This window comes from Crinia signifera, chromosome 1 (genome assembly GCF_055691185.1).
Source record: "Crinia signifera chromosome 1, ASM5569118v1, whole genome shotgun sequence".
NCBI classification, from domain to species: domain Eukaryota; kingdom Metazoa; phylum Chordata; class Amphibia; order Anura; family Myobatrachidae; genus Crinia; species Crinia signifera.
This window is the reverse complement of record NC_139217.1, coordinates 148,699,084-148,720,624: the sequence shown is the minus strand read 5'-3', so window position 1 is coordinate 148,720,624 and position 21,541 is coordinate 148,699,084. Positions and strand designations below refer to the sequence as shown.

At 39.7% G+C, this 21,541-nt stretch overlaps 1 protein-coding gene across 4 annotated transcripts in view; it reads right to left on the bottom strand.

The window, feature by feature from the left end:
* Positions 1 to 913: 913 nt before the first annotated feature.
* Positions 914 to 21,541, bottom strand: part of ZGRF1 (zinc finger GRF-type containing 1) — an 82,148-nt gene continuing 61,520 nt past the window's right edge. For all 4 annotated transcript variants that reach the window (XM_083174534.1, XM_083174533.1, XM_083174532.1 and 1 more), the window contains exons 22-28: positions 20,645 to 20,772; positions 18,870 to 18,993; positions 17,895 to 18,071; positions 16,605 to 16,739; positions 15,498 to 15,762; positions 14,196 to 14,329; positions 914 to 1,243 (exon numbers count right to left, since the gene is read on the bottom strand). In XM_083174534.1, the coding sequence (XP_083030660.1) occupies positions 1,238 to 1,243; positions 14,196 to 14,329; positions 15,498 to 15,762; positions 16,605 to 16,739; positions 17,895 to 18,071; positions 18,870 to 18,993; positions 20,645 to 20,772 (969 nt within the window). In that variant the 3' untranslated portion in view covers positions 914 to 1,237. The remainder of the gene's footprint in view (positions 1,244 to 14,195; positions 14,330 to 15,497; positions 15,763 to 16,604; positions 16,740 to 17,894; positions 18,072 to 18,869; positions 18,994 to 20,644; positions 20,773 to 21,541) is intronic.

Below are 21,541 nucleotides of genomic sequence, written 5' to 3'. Positions count from 1 at the left end.
CTATATAAGACACTGTAACGGAATTTGCTGCGCTATATAAGTCGCTGTAACGGAATTTGCTGCGCTATATAAGACACTGTAACGGAATCTGCTGGGTTATATAAGACGCTGTAATGGAATTTGTCGCGCTATATAAGACGCTGTAACGGAATCTGCTGCTCTATATAAGACGATGTAACGGAATTTGCTGCGCTATATAAGACACTGTAACGGAATCTGCTGCGCTATATAAGACACTGTAACGGAATCTGCTGCGCTATACAAGATGCTGACAGCTATAAATAAATATACCTGGGGTGACAGCAGCAGCCAGAGAGATTCACACCCCCCCCCCGGGCCTCACGAATCCCCCAAACCACAAGTTTATTACTAAGTTTTTTTAAATCATTAATTAGCTTTAAAAAATAAATAATAGAAATCCACCTTGAAAAACTTCTCCTCCTCCAGGCCACAGCCAGCGTTTGGGAAGGCTGTTGAGTGTTGACGCTGCTGTAGCCAGGGAGGAGGGAGTGAGTCAGGTGACAGGTGACTGGTTCTGGGAGGAGTCGAGTGCTGATGCGCTGCGCTGCCCGGAAGCCGGACCGAGCAGCAGCAATTTAGACAGGACAGAGGACTGGAGTCAGCCGCCCGGACGGTGCGCTTGGCGGCAGGGAACGCTGGGCGAGCAGGGCAGGAGGCAAGCGCCGGGCAGGGCAGCTGCCGCGCACACTGCCCGCCGTTACCACTATTTAGTATGATCCTTATGCAGGGATCATTTGCGGAGGGGGGGGCGGGCCGGCGGCGCCATTCGACCAATAGCCGCCCGGAGCATGAGCTCCGGTGGCTCCGCCCTCCCTACGCCTCTGTATAACAGCAATAATGCAGATTTTAATTAACATTTAAAATACACATCACCTAGTGTAATTTACACAAATCATTTATTTGTTGTGTCCAAAGTACCATTTACACATAGAAAAATACTTACACATAAGACCAACCTTTAAGTAATATTACATTTACAACAGCAGATTTTGAAAATATCTGCATTATAAAGATGACAACATGCGACAATGCTTATATTACAACATGGTACCTTTTCTGCAAGCAAAAGTCATACAAAAAGCACACAAACATCTGTAGAAATAGGCTGCTTATATGATATAGTCTGCTCTTGCACAGGTAACACAATTCTTTGCATTGCCAGTTTGTATGAAGATGTTCTGAAGAAAAACACAATCTTCTACCATATTTCATAATTTCAGGTCTGTAAGAGAGGTTTGACAGTAATAAATGACAAGCTTTTCATGTGTGCGGACTACAAATAAATGTAAACATTGCTCAGTGTGCTTTTCTTTGGTGCACCTGATGACATTTTCCTTGGGCTCCCTCTAGTGGTGGTTTTACAAATGAGTTCCACAATGGTCTAACAAAATGCAATATACAAATGTCTATTGGTAGTAAATTAAAAGATTTACCATATAGTTAATGATACCATGGGGCGGGGGAAATAGCGGTGGGGCCCTATTCAATGCTGTTTTCCTTCACAAGCAGTCGAGAATGTTCTGCTGAGAACGGCCGGGAATTGACAAGCTCCCGGTCGCATCTCGCTGATTTCTCGCGGCCACGCCCCCTTCTCAGCGCTCGTCAGCCAGGACATTGAATCCCACCTGCGGAATCAGCGTAGAGCTGACCGAGAACGGGACAGGGTCACAGCTGTCGGGCCAGCCCAACAGTCATGACCTGACATTGAATACCCTCCGTCTCTGATGGCATGACATTTTATCATTCCCAAGCTAACAACTCTGTATGGGGCATTGATTTGTGTTGAGTTGATTATGAAAATACAATGTAGCAGATTCTAGGCACATCAGTACTTCTTACACTGTTACACTTTATTAATAAAGACACCAAAAATGGTCCGCTGTGCGCTATGTATGGCAACAGAAGGACAGTACAGGGTACACAAAAAATACATTACAGTAATCAAAACATAATTCTCAGTACACAGTACAGCTGTGAAGCAAAAGTGATCAAGGAAATCAGCGACAGGTGATCTCTATACGAACATGAATGATTAGAGCCACTGAAAAACATGGGTGAATCTCCAGGTAAGCTGGCTCTCAGACGTTATACGCCATTATCATGTGGCCTTACACTGGGCTATTAAGCCCAGACATATATGTTACTGCTAATGGGATGGGTTTGGGAGTGTGGTCCCCCCTGTGTTGGTAGGGCTGGTCTGCTCCAGGTTAGCACACCCTAACACTTTATTAACACTTATTTTTTCCTATCACATTGTATATATTTTGTATTTTAATCACACCTTCACTTCCCTACATAGCACTTATGTGCTTCTTACTAACCCCCACTAATTTTCATTTGTGTGCTGCCCTGGAGTACTCAGCCTGTGTCGGCATGTTGGGGCCCACACCCCAGACCCATACCCAGTATTAGGGACCCCCAGTGACAGAGATGCCTTGACGTATGGCCTGGGGGCTTAGCCCTATATCTGCAGATTTATCCGGCGCTTAGTAGCGTATTCCTCTGCCGAAAATTCCTTCAGCATATATTCCACATGTAAGGGATATAAACAAAATCTCTCATGGTGTAGTACCACATGTAACAGGTTTATTACATAAGAGACAATACAGACAATAGAAACAATTTAGAACAAATTGTAACAAATCAACATTAAAATGAATCCTCCGTTTGCCAGCATGTAAAAGGGGGTAATTACCAGATCAATGGGAACTGTAGACGTACAGTTCAAATGGGCATGTTGTAATAATTCCCTGGAGTTTTAGGATACCGGCTCTCCTTCTCTCCACTGTAACGCCGTCCTGCTCACCAAGGTCTCTGGAAACCTCCTTCTATGCTGCTGCACAAACTGGGTATATAAGGTGCGGGCTTACACCACCGACGCGTTTCCTCCCCGCCTGGGGACTTTATCAAGGTGTAGATTCCACCCGCTGCACCTGACTTTTAAAAGGCTGTTAACCAATCCTACTGAAGCTCCGGCAGCGCGGTCGGATTCCTAGACATCTGAATACTACGAGTCCCATAATCCTCTCCGCGGCTGCCGGCTTCCTGTTACTGGCATTGTAACGTGATGTCCAGCGTCCAGGGTTACCATGGCGCCGCAGACGTCTGAATGCAATCTAGACGCTGTGCGCTTCTAAATACCAGCAAAGTCCGTCCCTTTTGTCCAGTATATGTGTTGGAGGCTTTTGATAAAAAGATAAAGACAATGTGTCAATTTCTCACTTATCATGATGATAAAGGAACAGTTTAACAACGAATATGGCAACTGCAGTACTTCAATTGCGAGTGCTAATATTGAAAGTGCTGGGAGAGATAAAGTGCTCAAGTGACAGAATACATAAAAGAATAGTGTAAAAAATGTAAAAATGCCCTTCTCTCTATTATGGCCAGACTGATTAAGCAGTAGCTAAAAGAAGTTTTAAAATTTTAAAATTTTATTAGCAGTAAAATAAACAGTAAAATTTAATTTAATAGCAGCAAAATTTTACTAGCAGCAGAATTTAATAGCAGCATAATGGGTTTCTTTAAGATTATTACAGGAACCATTTTATTTCGAAATCTGAGTTGAGACCCCCAGGCATGAGGGTCCCCAACTCATAAATAGTTTTCATTTCGGCTTTTGCCAATGCTGATTTCAGGTCCCTTTGTCTAACACTTTTCTTTATATGTTTAATCCCACAGAAAGATTTAATTCCAGAAGTGCAGCTATTATGATGAACCCTGAAATGTTCAGAAAGAGCATGTGTTTTAACGCCCTTCTTGATATTTCGCAGGTGTTCACCTAATCTCGTTTTAAATGGCCTCGATGTTCTTCCGATGTACCATAAATTACATGTACATTCAATAGCGAACACGATGCTGCTGCTATTGCAAGTCATAAAATCCTGAATCTTGAATAGAGTGGTGTTTATTTTTACTTCATTTATTTTATTGATACTGCCTTTTACATGTCTGCAGGCTATACATAGCCCACAGCGGAAAAAACCTTTTGATTTGACCGTTGTCATTTGTTTGTTAGTTACCGTCAGAGCACTCTTTACTAATGTACTTTTGATAGTGGGTGCTCTGCGGTAAATACATTTTGGGACCTCCGGCAGTAACCCCCCAATTACTGGGTCCTTCCTCAGGATTCCCCAATGTCTCTTGAGGCTTTGCTCAAGATTTTTATATTGGCTGCTAAAAGTCGTAACAAAGGCCCATTTAAATGCCTCTGAATCATTCTTTTGATTTTTTCTTTTGGTTTCAGTAGAGCTTCTCTATTTAGCTCTGCAACCTTATTATTAGTAGAAGATAGTGAATCTTTTTTATATCCTGAGGCTTCAAATTTTTCAGATGTCTAGGAATCCGACCGCGCTGCCGGAGCTTCAGTTGGATTGGTTAACAGCCTTTTAAAAGTCAGGTGCAGCAGGCGGAATCTACACCTTGATAAAGTCCCCAGGCGGGGAGGAAACGCGTCGGTGGTGTAAGCCCGCACTTTATATACCCAGTTTGTGCAGCAGCATAGAAGGAGGTTTCCAGAGACCTTGGTGAGCAGGACTGCGTTACAGTGGAGAGAAGGAGAGCCGGTATCCTAAAACTCCAGGGAATTATTACAACATGCCCATTTGAACTGTACGTCTACAGTTCCCATTGATCTGGTAATTACCCCCTTTTACATGCTGGCAAACGGAGGATTCATTTTAATGTTGATTTGTTACAATTTGTTCTAAATTGTTTCTATTGTCTGTATTGTCTCTTATGTAATAAACCTGTTACATGTGGTACTACACCATGAGAGATTTTGTTTATATCCCTTACATGTGGAATATATGCTGAAGGAATTTTCGGCAGAGGAATACGCTACTAAGCGCCGGATAAGTCTGTAACTTTATTTGTGTTTTTGGTGACTTTGGTGAAGGTTTTTAGGAGAGCCTTTTTTTCTGAGGTTACGGATTAGTCTGGCTGCTTCTTGCGCACGTTGTCCTACCTGTACAATACACACAGTCTATTGGAATTCTTTTTTTCTCCTTTGGTATAGGAAGTGACAGTGTGCAGCGGAATGTATGCGATAAGGGAAAACAGAAAAAGCAAATTTGATTATGTTTTCCGTGAAGATAATGATTCCACGATTCTCATAGATGAAGATTTAGAAAGTATAATGCGAAAATTAGAAAATGTTTTACTCCGAGAGAGTAGATTATGGTGGGAAATGGTGACATTAGAAAAGTACCAAACCCACCAGCTGATACCGAAAGGTCTTATCATTTCAAAGGAATGCTCCTTTTCAACAGCAAAAGAGGAGTTCATACAAGAATGGGACCACATTCTGAGAACATGTTCCTTTGCATTGATAAAACTCATTATTCTAGATCGGAAAAGAGAATTAGAAGAAGTGGAAGCAGAAATCAAAACCTTAAAAGAATTAACTTTACCTTTCGTTAAATTACCTGACTATATAGAAATGGAAAATAGGATAGAAATAAGTTTAAAGAAAAATGAAAGACAACTTATCGAAAGAAAAGTAAGAAAATTTAATAGGGACAAAAAGAGGGAGAGGGATGAGGACCCTGAATCAGTTAAAGATACCACAGAGGAATATATAGTCCCCAAAAAAATTCCATATAAAATCCCTCAGAAATATAATAAAGGCAGAAAAAACAAAACGCCAATAATAAAAAGAAATCCCCATTTCCATGAAACACATAGAGAAATATATGAAGATAGAGAGGAGAGAAATGAAAGATGGTTACCACCACATAAAAGAAATAGAAGGGAACAAGGATGGAGGAATAATATGGGAAAAAAACACCATATATCTGAAAGTAACACACCACATTTCAAACCCGTCTCTAGAAGGCTTAATTTTGAAAGAATTGAAAGAGAGGATGCGATAGAGAAAAGGGGAAATTTCCTAAAAAAGAGGGATGATAGGGATAGAAATATTCCATATAGAGAGTTCCCATACAGATATAGGGAAAATAGACTATCTCCAAAGAGACATGATAAAAGTAGGGAAAGATGTCATCAAAATCGTCAGAATAGTCCAGATGATCGCCCCCATGCACAGTTAGATCGAAGGGGAAGTAACAGATTTGAAGTCCTAGAAAATTTCGAGGAACCACAAGTACCACATTTTTTATACAGAAGAGGGCACAACCTACGAAGGCCTTAGCTGTATTGAAGAAAAAGAGGGGTTGCAGAGGAGGAATTAAAAGAAAAAACACAAAAAGAAAATAAAAATAAAAAACAAAAGTAAAAACAAAGAAAACCCCATTTCCACGAATATAAGATCAGATAATGAGGGAAAAATAAAAATATTCAACCTCAGTAATCACTTATTGGAGAAGGCTGAAATATCAGTCCTTGAAAAAGGCCTGAAATTTGCCCCTGCCCTCCCATTAAATAAGTTCAATACTTATGTGGATCTAAATAAATTTGTACGAAAATTATGCTTGAAGAAATTCTTCATAAACAGCGATATGCCCAATACACAAGATATTGATAAAACTCCTTTTAAACCTAAGTCAATCTTTTACCCTATGCACATGAAAGGTAATTTTATCGAGACCTTTTTAAAATTGGTAGGGGATGACATAAAAGAAATGGAGAATAAAACAAAAAAGTTCAATTTATCCTATAAAGAACATATGGCACTAAAATCCTTAAAAGAAAATGATGAAATAATAATCAAACCAGCAGATAAGGGGGGGGGGGGATAGTTATAATGACAAAAGAGGATTACAACAAGGAGATTTATAAGCAATTGGGAGACGGAGTAACATACAGAAAATTGAAGAATGACCCTACGGAAAAAATAGTAGAAGAATTAAAGAACGTGCTAACGGTATTTAAAAATAATGAAACAATCAGCGACAGAAAATATAAGTTCCTCATAATTGAAGAACCTTGTACTCCGGTTTTATATATTCTCCCTAAAGTACATAAAAATCCCCTAAACCCCCCAGGCCGGCCTATTATATCAGGGATAGGATCGGCCACGGCCAACCTATCCGAGTTCATTGATTATTATTTACAGCCCCTGGTACAAAAAAATAGATCTCATCTTAAAGATACACGAGATATGCTAAATGCGTTACAAGAGATGCCTTGGGAGGACGGCCATATTTTAATAACTGCAGATGTCCGATCATTATATACCATTATCCGACATGCAGATGGTATTGAAGCCCTTACCAAAATTTTAGCTGTCAGTGACTTGGATAAAAACCTACAGACCCTTTTAATTAGGGGAGTTTTATTCATTTTAGAGCATAACTATTTTTCTTTTAATGATGAATTTTATATGCAGAATGTTGGCACTGCTATGGGCACCAGGTTCGCTCCAAGTTATGCGAATATATTCATGGGACACTGGGAAAACGAATTCATATGGGACCAGTGCCCCTTCGGAGCGAACCTGGTGTCCTGGAAAAGATACATAGATGACGTGTTTTTTATTTGGAGGGGAGGAGAGGAGATTTTAAAGAATTTTTATACTTACCTCAATAATAACCCTTTTAATATTGAATTCACATTCGAAAGCAGTAGAGAAAGAATCAATTTTTTAGATATTACTATTTATGTTGAGGACCAAAAAATATGCACAAAATTTTTTAGTAAACCGACGGATTCGGGTGCATATATTAATGCCAACAGTTGCCATCATCCTAATTGGCTCAAGTCGATCCCCGAAGGCCAATTTAGGAGGTTGAGAAGAAACTGCACAAAAAAGGAAATATATGATTCTCAATCAAAAGAGATGGAACACAAATTTGAAGCCTCAGGATATAAAAAAGATTCACTATCTTCTACTAATAATAAGGTTGCAGAGCTAAATAGAGAAGCTCTACTGAAACCAAAAGAAAAAAATCAAAAGAATGATTCAGAGGCATTTAAATGGGCCTTTGTTACGACTTTTAGCAGCCAATATAAAAATCTTGAGCAAAGCCTCAAGAGACATTGGGGAATCCTGAGGAAGGACCCAGTAATTGGGGGGTTACTGCCGGAGGTCCCAAAATGTATTTACCGCAGAGCACCCACTATCAAAAGTACATTAGTAAAGAGTGCTCTGACGGTAACTAACAAACAAATGACAACGGTCAAATCAAAAGTTTTTTTCCGCTGTGGGCTATGTATAGCCTGCAGACATGTAAAAGGCAGTATCAATAAAATAAATGAAGTAAAAATAAACACCACTCTATTCAAGATTCAGGATTTTATGACTTGCAATAGCAGCAGCATTGTGTACGCTATTGAATGTACATGTAATTTATGGTACATTGGAAGAACATCGAGGCCATTTAAAACGAGATTAGGTGAACACCTGCGAAATATCAAAAAGGCGTTAAAACACATGCTCTTTCTGAACATTTCAGGGTTCATCATAATAGCTGCACTTCTGGAATTAAATCTTTCTGTGGGATTAAACATATAAAGAAAAGTGTTAGACAAAGGGACCTGAAATCAGCATTGGCAAAAGCCGAAATGAAAACTATTTATGAGTTGGGGACCCTCATGCCTGGGGGTCTCAACTCAGATTTCGAAATAAAATGGTTCCTGTAATAATCTTAAAGAAACCCATTATGCTGCTATTAAATTCTGCTGCTAGTAAAATTTTGCTGCTATTAAATTAAATGTTACTGTTTATTTTACTGCTAATAAAATTTTAAAATTTTAAAACTTCTTTTAGCTACTGCTTAATCAGTCTGGCCATAATAGAGAGAAGGGTATTTTTACATTTTTTACACTATTCTTTTATGTATTCTGACACTTGAGCACTTTATCTCTCCCAGCACTTTCAATATTAGCACTCGCAATTGAAGTACTGCAGTTGCCATATTCGTTGTTAAACTGTTCCTTTATCATCATGATAAGTGAGAAATTGACACATTGTCTTTATCTTTTTATCAAAAGCCTCCAACACATATACTGGACAAAAGGGACGGACTTTGCTGGTATTTAGAAGCGCACAGCGTCTAGATTGCATTCAGACGTCTGCGGCGCCATGGTAACCCTGGACGCTGGACATCACGTTACAATGCCAGTAACAGGAAGCCGGCAGCTGCGGAGAGGATTATGGGACTCGTAGTATTCAGATGTCTAGGAATCCGACCGCACTGCCGGAGCTTCAGTAGGATTGGTTAACAGCCTTTTAAAAGTCAGGTGCAGCGGGCGGAATCTACACCTTGATAAAGTCCCCAGGCGGGGAGGAAACGCGTCGGTGGTGTAAGCCCGCACCTTATATACCCAGTTTGTGCAGCAGCATAGAAGGAGGTTTCCAGAGACCTTGGTGAGCAGGACGGCGTTACAGTGGAGAGAAGGAGAGCCGGTATCCTAAAACTCCAGGGAATTATTACAACATGCCCATTTGAACTGTACGTCTACAGTTCCCATTGATCTGGTAATTACCCCCTTTTACATGCTGGCAAACGGAGGATTCATTTTAATGTTGATTTGTTACAATTTGTTCTAAATTGTTTATATTGTCTGTATTGTCTCTTATGTAATAAACCTGTTACATGTGGTACTACACCATGAGAGATTTTGTTTATATCCCTTACATGTGGAATATATGCTGAAGGAATTTTCGGCAGAGGAATACGCTACTAAGCGCCGGATAAGTCTGTAACTTTATTTGTGTTTTTGGTGACTTTGGTGAAGGTTTTTAGGAGAGCCTTTTTTTCTGAGGTTACGGATTAGTCTGGCTGCTTCTTGCGCACGTTGTCCTACCTGTACAATACACACAGTCTATATCTGCAGATATATGCAACCAAGATCTCTGTATTATCTGATTATTATGCAGTTATTTTTCACTCAGGAATATCACTTTGGGATACAAAATGTTTTTTTTCCTAGACAGAATTATCCCTCCCTTTTGGCACCTGAGTGACACACCTCTGATTGAGCAGCTTACCAACAAAAGTGTAGTGCAGTTGAGAGAGGCATAGATGGGTCAGCATTAGGAGGGATTGTGCTTTAAGAAATTTAAGCAGACGCAGAATAATGAGGAAAAAGTGGTGTATCTTGTTAGACAGAAGGAGGCTAAGAAGGTAATCAGATGTGCAAAAGCACACACTGGAGAGAAAATGGTGGAAAACCTTTTTTATATATTAGTGAAAGGAGAAAAACAAAAAGTGGAATAATAATACTGAAGAGAGAGAGTGGAAGTCTTCTTGAGGGGGACAATGAAATAGCAGATCATATGAATAATTATTTCTGCTAAGTATTCACTGCTGAAAGAGAGGGGAAGGGGCCACAGTTAAGTTGCAAGTATAGTCAGAAAACTGAGGAAGATACAAGTACATTTACGGAGGAAAAAGTCCTCACAGAACTCTCAAAACTGAAAGTGGATAAATCAATGGGCCAGATGGGATACATCCAAGGATACTAAAATAGCTTAAAGGGGAGCTGGTAAAACCAATAACAGAATTATTCAACCAGTCACTAGCTACTGGAGTAATCCCAGAGGACTGGAAAACAGCGAATGTAGTCCCACTGCACAAAAATGGAAGCAAGGAAGAGGTAAGCAACTATTGAACAGTGAGCCTTACATCAGTAGTAGGGAAATTGATGGAAACAAACACTCTTAAAACAAAGAGTTGTAGAATATCTCAAAACCAGCAATTTACAGGATCAGAAACAGCATGGGTTTACTACTGGGGGAAGATCATGTCAAACAAATCTTATTGACTTTTTTGACTGGGTGACTAAAGTAATAGATCACGGTGGGGCTGTAGATGTAGCTTATCTAGACTTTAGTAAGGCTTTTGACACTGTCCCACATTGCAGACTGTTAAATAAACTTGAAAGCTTGGGATTGGATTCTAAGATAGTTGATTGGATAAGATCATGGTTGCAGGAAAGAAAACAGAGAGTTGTAGTAAACGGAGTACAGTCAAAGGAAGGAAAGGTTACAAGTGGAGTACCCCAGGGAACTGTACTTGGAATAGGTGCTTTTTAATATCTTTATTGGTGATATTGCAAATGGAATTGAGGGTAAAATGTGCTTTTTTTTGCAGATGACATAAAAGGTACGCAACAGGGTAGACACATAAGGAAGGGTAAAACAATTTATGATTTATGATTGATGATCTAGGTAGATTAGAGGTTTGGTCAAGAGCATGGCAACTACAGTTTAATGCCAAAAAATGCAAAATCGTGCACTTGGGTCTCAAAAATCCAAAGACCAAATATAATATAAATGACACTATAATGGAAGCTACTGAGGAAGAGAGGGATCATCTAGTTGTCACTATTTCATGGGACTTAAAGGAAGGTAGGCAATGTAACAAAGCAATGAAGAAGGCAAGTCAGATTCTTGGTTGCATAGGGAGAGGTATCAGCAGTAGGAAAAAAAAAAGTAATAATGCCATTATATAGGTCATTGGTACAACCTCATCTAGAGTACTGTGTTCAGTTCTGGAGGCCATTTCTTCAGAAGGATATCAATACATTAGAGACTGTACAAAGAAAGGCAACTAAAATGGTGCATGGCACAAAACGTACCAAGAAGGACTAAAATATCTTCATATGTATACTTTAGAGCAGTGAAGGGAAAGGCGGGACATGATAGCAACTTTCAAATATATCAAGGGTTTTAACAAGGTACAGTTGGGAGACATTCTTCACAGGAAGAGGAGCAAAAGAACACGAGGACATGCACTGAACCTAGAGGGAGGAAGATTCAGGGGAAATGTGAGGAAAAATTACTTCACATAAAGAGTAGTAGATAAGGGGAATGGCCTCCGATCAAAGATAGTAGAGGCAAATACAGTAGTATAATTTAAACATGCTTGGGATAGGCATATTGATATCCTTACAAAAAATAAGGATCAAATATGGTTTGAGGTAACATGTTTCAAAAAGGGTCAGACCAAATGGGCCAAGTGGTTCTTATCTGCCGTCAAATTCTATGTTTCTAGGACATTTCAGCCATTAATTTCAGAGGGGAAAAACAGGGAATTTTGGACTTCTTAATAAAATATATTCTCTGTGACATAGAAATCGGTGATGCCTTACTCCTTGGTGGCATGGCGTTGAAAAAAAAAAAAAAAGAACTTCAGAACCAGGTTCTGGTCCCATAGAGATCTCTGGATGCCCCAAATTAAAGACATTACATTTTATGGAATTTAGTCAGGCTTTCCTTTCCAAGTCCCTCAAGAGGAAAAACTAATAAGATGTGGGAAAAACCTTGTTCCTCACACAGTCAAAGAAGGATTTCCAAACTATTATACACAAAGAGAGCCATGAACTTTACTGCAAAGAGTACATTTTGTCCTGAGGGAGAAACACTCTCTGAAGAACAGTGTCAAAATAAAGGCTCAAGAACAAAGCGACAATGTGGGACATATCTTAACTGTTTCCTGGGTCAATTCTACACCAAGAAACATCCAGAGTGGAAAAACCATGAGCTCCTATAAAGGCTGACAGAGCTGAAACAGATGATAAACAGTGTTCCCTGGAAAGCACTAGTATTCCTCCCATATGGAAAATTAATGTACATATCCCTGACATCCAAGGATACCCTGTACCCATATGGTCTGTACCCGTGGATCACTTCTGTAGGCTTCAAAATAAGCCAGAAAGAACCATACTGCTTTCCTATTATGGAAAGATAGGAGTAAAAACTACAACTGCTCTTAATACCCAGGAGAGGAAAAATGTCAGCTGTGTTCAGTAGCCCTTGAATGGACAAGTGAAAAAGCTCATACCATGGAACCCATAAGAAAATTGGGGAGGGAACTCCAAAAAGCATATTTTCTATTTATGACAGTGAACATCCTGAGGTTGGACACGGAATATAACCAGGACCTGATGAACAGGAGGAGCTGAGAACCAACCACTTTCTCGTCCTTGGGGCAATTTGTGAGATTTACCGTTGTCAATAGGCTTGGAGGGTTAGATCAGTAGTGATTATATTAAAGCTACAGTGCACCTAAAGATGTAAGCAGTGACCTTGGGGATTGACCCCATGTCCAGGTTTTGTTCACAAGCAGTGGAGGAGCGCCTGTGGCTGAAATTAATTTGTCCATCTAATTTGAGGAAAAAAAACAACTTATGTTGAAAGTATTTATCACTGAGGATGCTGTGCACCACTCCAAAGTGATATTAAAGCCATGAGAGTACTCTGGAACAACTACAGAAATGCTTCAGACTAAAGGTGCCCATACACTAGTAAGATTTATCTTCAGATCTGGCTGGTTGGAACAAAAACATGGTAATGGATGAGTGACAGTTTGTCAGTTTTCCAACATTTCCAAGCAAATGGTCAACTGTCATTTGCTCTCATCCATAACCATGTTTTTGTTCCAACCAGCCTGATCTGAAGATAAATCTGCGTGTGTATGGCCACCTTAAGCAAATTGTGGCATTTGCCACCCAAGTCCTCATGTTCATGAAATTAAACAGTTCACACCTGGTGTGGATGACCACAAATCTCTATGAGAAAAGTATCTTAGGAAATGAGCACTTTGAGAATCATTTTAATAGAATCACTTTCAGGTAAGGACTCATTGGATTCTAGAAAAGCTACCAAATTGTTTATGACCCCAGCTTTTGTCATCCTCATCACTGAAGGAAAAGAAAATTTTAGTTGTTTTCTTAAGGAAAAGAAACTGTAATTTTTGGGAAAGGTGCCTATGCTTCAGTTTATGGATCAATTAATACTGCTGCATGATATAACGTTTTGTTTGTTTAAATGCAAATGCAGTCTGGTTTTACCTTGATAAAATGCTGCTTTAAACCCCACCCTGACTCCGGCATCACCAGATTGATTTCAGCCCCGGTTATGAGGACAGTTTTCAGAAGACTATATTCACTGCTGCTCTCAAGTTCCCTTACCATCACCTAGAACCGCTTGCTTCTGAACGATGTGTTTAGCTTCAGCAGGTATCTGTTGCTAGATCCTATTACCACCTACTTTGGATCAGGATGGCTAGGTAAGAATGAAGTAATTCTCAGAGCACACTGCCTAGAATGACTAATTATACTTTACATTTAGTACAAGTCTATAATGAAGATGTATGACTTTTGGTCCAGGGCCTACAAACACTACTGTCACTCCACCATTACATCTATATAATATCATCTTTATTACACTGAAGCTTGCTTGATAAAGAGACATGGATAACAAGAAAAGACACATAAACAAAGTGGTTTGATGTTGCTGGTTTTCTCAAAGCCATTATTAGTTTTACCTTCCCAAATGTGGCTTTAGCAGGTTTCTTTTGCGTCCTGAAAGCTTCCTCCTCTTTCTTCTCTTGGTAAAGCTTAAGAATACTGTTTAACTTTTCATCACACTGACTTGTATGTTTTAATCCATTCTTCTCCCCTGGAAACAAACATTTTATATATTTGCATTGTTATGTATTTTACAGAGTTAAGAATTATGTAAAAAACACTATTGGCTAAGGCTAGTATCTTAGAAATGGAGTTTCAAACACGACCAACACATTTTATAATACTACTGCTTTAGAAAAACCTCAACCTAAAATATTTAGTGAGCAGAAGGAGAACAGAAACTTCCAATCGGGCAGAAAGGCTACCGATATCTCAAAGCATTTGGTATCAGTTCATTTGGCATAATCAATTGAACGGGCGATATATCGCTGATCTGTCGTTAGTGTATCAGTGATATGTCTGTGATCCAGGTTGTACAAAGACATATTATGTTGACGGTGTAGCACAGCCAATGGCCTATATACCTGAAGATATATTGGCTTATTGTGCTGTACGTACAGATGATGCGCTGACTGCCACATGTACACTTGTTGCACAAGCTGGCAGTTACTGACAGTGCAACTAGGCGGGCATATGTTAAATGCCCACCCGGTAGTGACATCAGTCATGACTGATCAGGAAGCCTTCTGTCTAGAGATATATCTGCAGATAGATTGATCTGAAGAGATATCTTTAGGTGTGCACCCAGCTTCAGGCACCAGGTTAGCTGGGATCCAATCACTTGGGCACTTAAATAGTTCCCCCACTGGTTGCACAATGATAACTGTAATGCTGCTTTCAGACCGCAAAACTGGCTTTGACCAGGTATTTTAAAATGTTTCTAAAAAGGGTCTGCTAGCTAAAACCCCTTTCACACTGCATGTCTTTAAACGGTATTTCAATGCAGTTTTGACTGTGAAGCGTGATTTAACCATCTTGCGCCCAAATAACAAAACAGTACTCAGTACAGTATAAGCTGCCCAGAAAACACTTTATTCTGTGTTGCTATAGCCTTTTTAACCCTTGTATATTATAGATTAATTGGTATATTAACAGGCTGAGTAGTTTGCTATAGTACCAAATTACTTTTTTTTACTTGTTTATGTATAACAGCAGGGCAATTTCTTTAGACACCCTGTTGGGTGGTGCTATCCAAACCATTGTCTGCACTCATCAATATACATGAAAACGTTTTACATATTAAAACTTCAAACTCAAAACAAAACTACAATCTGTATTTATCAACTGACTCTTTCTAACATACAGTACTTTCAACGTACTTTCGCAGTGATGGATCACCTGCTCCCATAGCTTGTTCTTTCTCAAGCAGGAGAGACTGCCGACAATCAATAAATGTCTCTTTCCCCTGGTAAGTGCCACATTCATCCTCTTTTCTGAGTCTATGAATCCGACCTGCCTTGTTCTGACACAGGACAGGATTATGATTTCCTTCTCTGCTCCCTGGAAAGCATCCACAGTGGACACCTGGACTGCTTTCACTTCCACTGGGTCGCACTGAGCAGCACAGCTAAGCATACAGGATATCTGCATTCAGAGAAAACTATTTTATTAATCAATCAATAAGAAAAAAAAATTGGTAAAGTTATAAACACTCCAAGATGTTAAAAAATATGCTCTAAAAAAGGAAAGAACAAAAGCTATTTTGTGACAGCACTGCAATGGTACTAAATGAAAGGCAAGGTTCAGTATCAGTGTGTGTTTAAATCCTCCTCCCATGGAGGCAGTAGGGAGAACTACATCTCCCAACAGCCCCATCGTCTCCCAGTACCGACCTTCCCAGTGAGAATATGGAGAGGTTACCGGGAGCAGCAAAGGCCATCAGGCTTATTTTTTTTTCTCGTGCACCACAGGGTTTACTCAGGGTCAGATTAATGGAGGGGCAATAGATTGTGGGGGGCCTGGGATAGCCCCCAACTACTCAGAGGCCACGCTGCCAGAGCTTCCCCTCAATGGCAGCATGTGACTGAGCATCAGGCTGCTGCTTTACATACCATTGGACAGCTGAGCTGCTATACAGTTGCTCAGCTCTCAGTCAGTGCAGAGGGGAGCCGGGAGCACAAACCTCTCACACCAGCTCCCCTCTGCACTGACTGACAGCTGAGCCTCCATATAGCAGAACAGAGCAGCCAAATGGCTCAGCTGTCCAATAGTATGTAAAACAGCAGCCTGACACTCAGTCACTGTGTTGCCAGCAATATCACTTGTGGGGCCCCCACAATGTTGTTGCCACTGGGCTTCCACCGGTCACGATCCGGCCCTGGGTTTGCTAAACAAAGGTTTTTTTTAATACTATGCTGTGAGCAAAAATTAGACTAAAAATGTAAAATTCCTCTTTTAGGATTTATACTAGATTTCTAGAAACAAACCTTATACATCTGAGATTTGTACAGGGTTATTACTCCAATCATGGACCCTTGTATCCCACTTGCGATCAGAGACTGGATAAGCTTTACTGTAAAGTTCGCTTCTTCTACATTATGGAAGCTGCTGTTTCCCTGCACCTAAATACAAGTCAATGAAGGAAAATGTATTATTGGAAACTAATAAAACTGAATAAAATATGAATTCTTCTTACTATACTGCCCTCTACTTTAAGCTTATATACACCATTTTATGGGTTCGGTATGATTTACCTACAATCAAAATCCCGATGATCATAATACCGACAGCAATTGACCGACGGTCAAAATACCGACAAGGTCAAAATACCGACATTTAAAATATAGACAGGTCAAAAATTAGACACGTTTTTCATATTTTTTTGGGGTCCGTAGGTTGACATAGGTCGACATGAACCTCGTGCTGCACTCGGCACACTATTATATTCCTCCTCCATGTCCACTGGGATGGTAAAGTACGTACAAGTCGGTATTTTGACCTTGTCGGTATTTTGACCGTCGGTCAATGGTTGTCAGTATTTTGACAGTAGGTAAATTGACCACATCCCCATTTTATAAAAGAACATGTATAAGGCAATGTTTTATTAATCTGGATCCTATAAAACCATATTTAGGGGGGTATTCAATCCCGGGTCACGACTGTCTAGACATCCAGACAGTTGTGACCCTGGCCCGTTCTTGACTGTTATTTGACAAGCGGGATCCCGCCTGCAGAATGACGAAAAGAGGCGAGTTCGCTGAAACGTCCGTGGATCGTCGAGATACGGTCGCAATCTCGACAATCCAAGGCCGTTCTCGGCCAAACGGGCCTGACTGCTTTTAAGGTCGAGTCCGTTCTGCCGAGATGCCTCTTCAATGCTGTTGTGAAAGACAGCATTGAATAAGCACCCACTGCTATTTCCCCTGTCGGAAATAGCGCCAGGGGATTGAATACCCCCCTAAAATCTCAACATATATGGAATCTATCATAAAAATAATAGTAGGCGTTTGCACCCTGACAATACGGACAGCTTTCGTCCATCTTCTAAGTTTGCATACTGTCACTGAAACAATCATTTTACAAAGTAACTGAATGTCATGTCTTCTACATATCTGAGGTAAAACATGTGTTACTGGAATATGTACGGTATAAAGAAGAGATGCAATACAACAATATATCTGCTCTCATATTTATGTATTTGAAGAAGATTGAATATGCACAAACATAATAATTTGGAAGAAAACTGAATCACAACATACAACTATTTGAGAACAAACCTGTTCTGTGCCGTTGGCATTATAAAAGCATAGAGTGGGCAACCAGTCTAAAAGAGCTTTCCGGTCTTCACTTGACACTCCATTTAAAAGATGACCTTCATAAAACAGTTCATTAGCAATAGCGCTAATAGCAGGGTGACAGCGATACTGAGTCCTTAACATAACTGCTGGGTGACCCTGGAGATCATAGAAATAAATGTAAATATTTGTTGAATTAATAGAAATTTAAACTATATAATAATCCTGAAGTCTGTCTCATTTCCTACATCCATGTGCAGAGGGAACCAGGGTGCGTGCCACCTCTCCAACTATGCCCACTGTGAGGGAGATGGGAACAACCCTAGCAAGAGAGAAGGATGGTACAGAGTGGGATTGAATGGAGCAGTAGACCGAGGAAGTTGGGCTGGGTCAGAACAGAGTGCGGAGCAGTGAGGGGGAAGCTGTATTGGGCGGACTGAGGTTACCATGCATCACTTTTCTGGTATTTAAATCATTTCTACACGTCACAAATCTGAAAACATAGGCATCTCATTGGATTGTGAATAAAAGCTAAAACAGCATTTAAAGTGAGTAAGTTATAAAGCAAATTTACATTCATAAAAATAGAAACTAAGAATGCATAATATGTTTCAAACCAATGATCTACTGACTATGTGGCCTACCAAACCAGATCGGATTATTTTGAGCTGAACTCTCCATAGATATATAAATGAGTAAGGTCACAATCTATCAGAATGACATGTTTGTAGGAAAAATAGTATTTAATAATCTGGCCAGCAATCAGCAGAGGTGCGTTACCCATGGGTCCGAAGGATAAAACCAAACCACCACCACTATAAAGAGTAAAAGCAAAAGGGAACATAAACAGGAGATTATTACTAGTATGGTTCCCCCCATCCCACCACCATGTATGTACTAAAAAGAATGCAGGGAGAATAAAATGTGAAAACTTCATAATAAACATAATGATTATACCATTAAGCAAAGCCGACTAAAAAGTGTTTGTTCCAATCCATATTCATGTGCAAACTCAGAGCCCTGGATAGTGGGAGACAGTTGCTTTGGATCCCCAACCAAGATCAGCTTTTCACACTGAAATCTGCAATGGTCAGAAATGATTTGTATAGAACACACCATTATTTACAATGAACAATAAGGTATTTGGATTTAGGAGAGCTCCTATGAGGCTGCTTCTTGGTAATACTGAAGAGTCTGTCCCTTCCAACTCAATAGAGAACTGTATGTATACCAAAGTGGGGCCTTCCTTTGCATATAACACCAAAATAAGGATGAAATTAGTATATACAAATACTTCCATTATAGTATCTTATTTTTGAAAAGGAACCTGGTGTCCCGAAACATGTTGATCTAAGGAGTGTGTTACTAATTTTAAGCCCCAGGGAGAGACTAAGGTAAGACCAGATGTGTGACTGCTATATGTGACGTCAGTACTATCCGATAGCCTAACTGCCATTATATTCCAGCACTGTCAGGACACTACAATTTTACATTTCCCGTTATTTTTCCATTAATATATTTACACCTTTTTATGACAATTTAAATATAAGTGAATGCTTCATTCGGGAGCTAAAGATACCTTTATAGGATTTAACCAGCCACTGACATCGTGAGTATGGGTATGCCACCCACATCATATTTTAAAGAAACCGTTATAGGAGTCATTTATATATTGAACATGTGAGTTAGGTATACTATACTCCTAAAAGTATCCAGCTACAGATAAGAGGAGTTTTAGCAAATATACACATATTTACGCATGAAAAATTGCAGCCTGAATGTGAGACCATCCTGAGAGTGGATCCTACAGTATCTGATTAAAAGAAGATACTATAAAGGATGTATTCGGATATATTCTCTTTTCATCTCATAGACCAGTTTTTATCTACTTTCTACACTTCATCCTTATTTTGGTGTCATACACATGGGAAGCGCCCACTTTGGTATACTACCCCTTTACATACAGCATTATTTACGATCAAAAATACTTTCAATTCAAATAAATTATCTGTAGAATGTAAGCATCCCAATTTTATACAGTATATCGGCTTTGGTATAGCCATGAAGGCAATGTGTCACTATCATGCTTTAGCATCTTTGCATCCAAAAGTACTATATATATGGTTTCATTATAGTTATTATGATTCATATGTGTCTGCACTCCCGCCCCTCTGCATAGGAGCGGAGCTCTATTCCTATCTAACTACTAGTAAGCAAGCTCGAAGCAAATGCTTGCCATATTTGTGTTCCAGGGGACTGTAGTTGGATAAAACTGATATATGACAGATTTAGCTTTTTCAAGAGGAGTCGAATAAAAAGCTATGGGGGGAGGGTTTCAAAGTATGCCGATATTTCCAACAGTTGGAATTATCGGCACCTACCTATTTAATTTGGTGATTTTCAGGCAAATTTTAGCCCATGTAGTTCCGACCTTTTGACTGTCGACCTTCCCCATGTAGACCTAATGCATGAGTTGACCTAATGACCCTGTCTACTTAACCCCATGTCAACATAACGACCATATACCATTCCAGACTGATGAAAATATCGGCACACATTGAATACCGCCCTATATGTGAAAGTAACTAGACAGTTTCAATCCTTCAATCATATTCAGAGACAACTGGCATAATCTACAACCTAAACTACCCTATTGTTCTTAAAACTAAAGATCTGTTGAGAATTAGACACCCCAAAAAAGTAATATTAATAAACCAATGCTGGGGCATTACCTGGCGATAGGAAGCAAAGAGGCTGGTTCAGTCATCTGGCTGCATTCATCGAGAATCACAACTGGGAATTTCAGGTTGCTTAAACAAGCAAAAGGGCATGCTGCACATGTTGCACCAACCACGCGTACCTTGGATTAAGCATAATTAGAGGCGTTTCTAAGAAAATTATCTTTCTATATTGATCATTTAAAGAGTTACTTCTAGTTTGTGGCAATTAGTGGGACTTCTGGAAGTTCTCATTACATTCAAATCAATATATCCATATGGGGGACACTGGTATACCTTGTGGTGTAGAGGGTACCATACCAGGGGAAGGCACAAAATTTAAACTAAGCTTGTTTCTCCCCATTACATCTGATGAGGTTACTAAACCCAATGGAAATCACTTACAATGCGGAGATCTGATAAATAAACCAGCAAGCAAATAACTTATTATTATAACATTTTATTTATAAAGGCAGCACCCTACATACGGCACACATTACAAAAACACGGTATACAGAACTTGACATTACTATTTCTGAAAAACTAAAACATATCACAGGTAATAATTAGAAACACAATTCTCATTACACAATACAGCTGAGATGTAGGAAGCAAAGGGTTGTCCGCATTCTACTACGATGTTTGAAGAAATGAATGATTACTAGTGAAAAGAGATGTGAATATAGATGATGAGTAGGTGAGAGATGTATTTGCAATGTGAGAGAACATGAGGGACAAGGGCCCTGCTCCAAGGAATAACAATCTAGAGGGATTGGGAGACAGGTAGGTGCCAGTAGCCAGTAGATAAAAGCAAGGAAATAAGCGAGGTTGGGGTGGCCAAAGCATGAGGCATTGGGTAGAGTGGCCTCAAGAATAGGTTATGTGGAAGGGTAAGTTTTAATGAACAGGTGG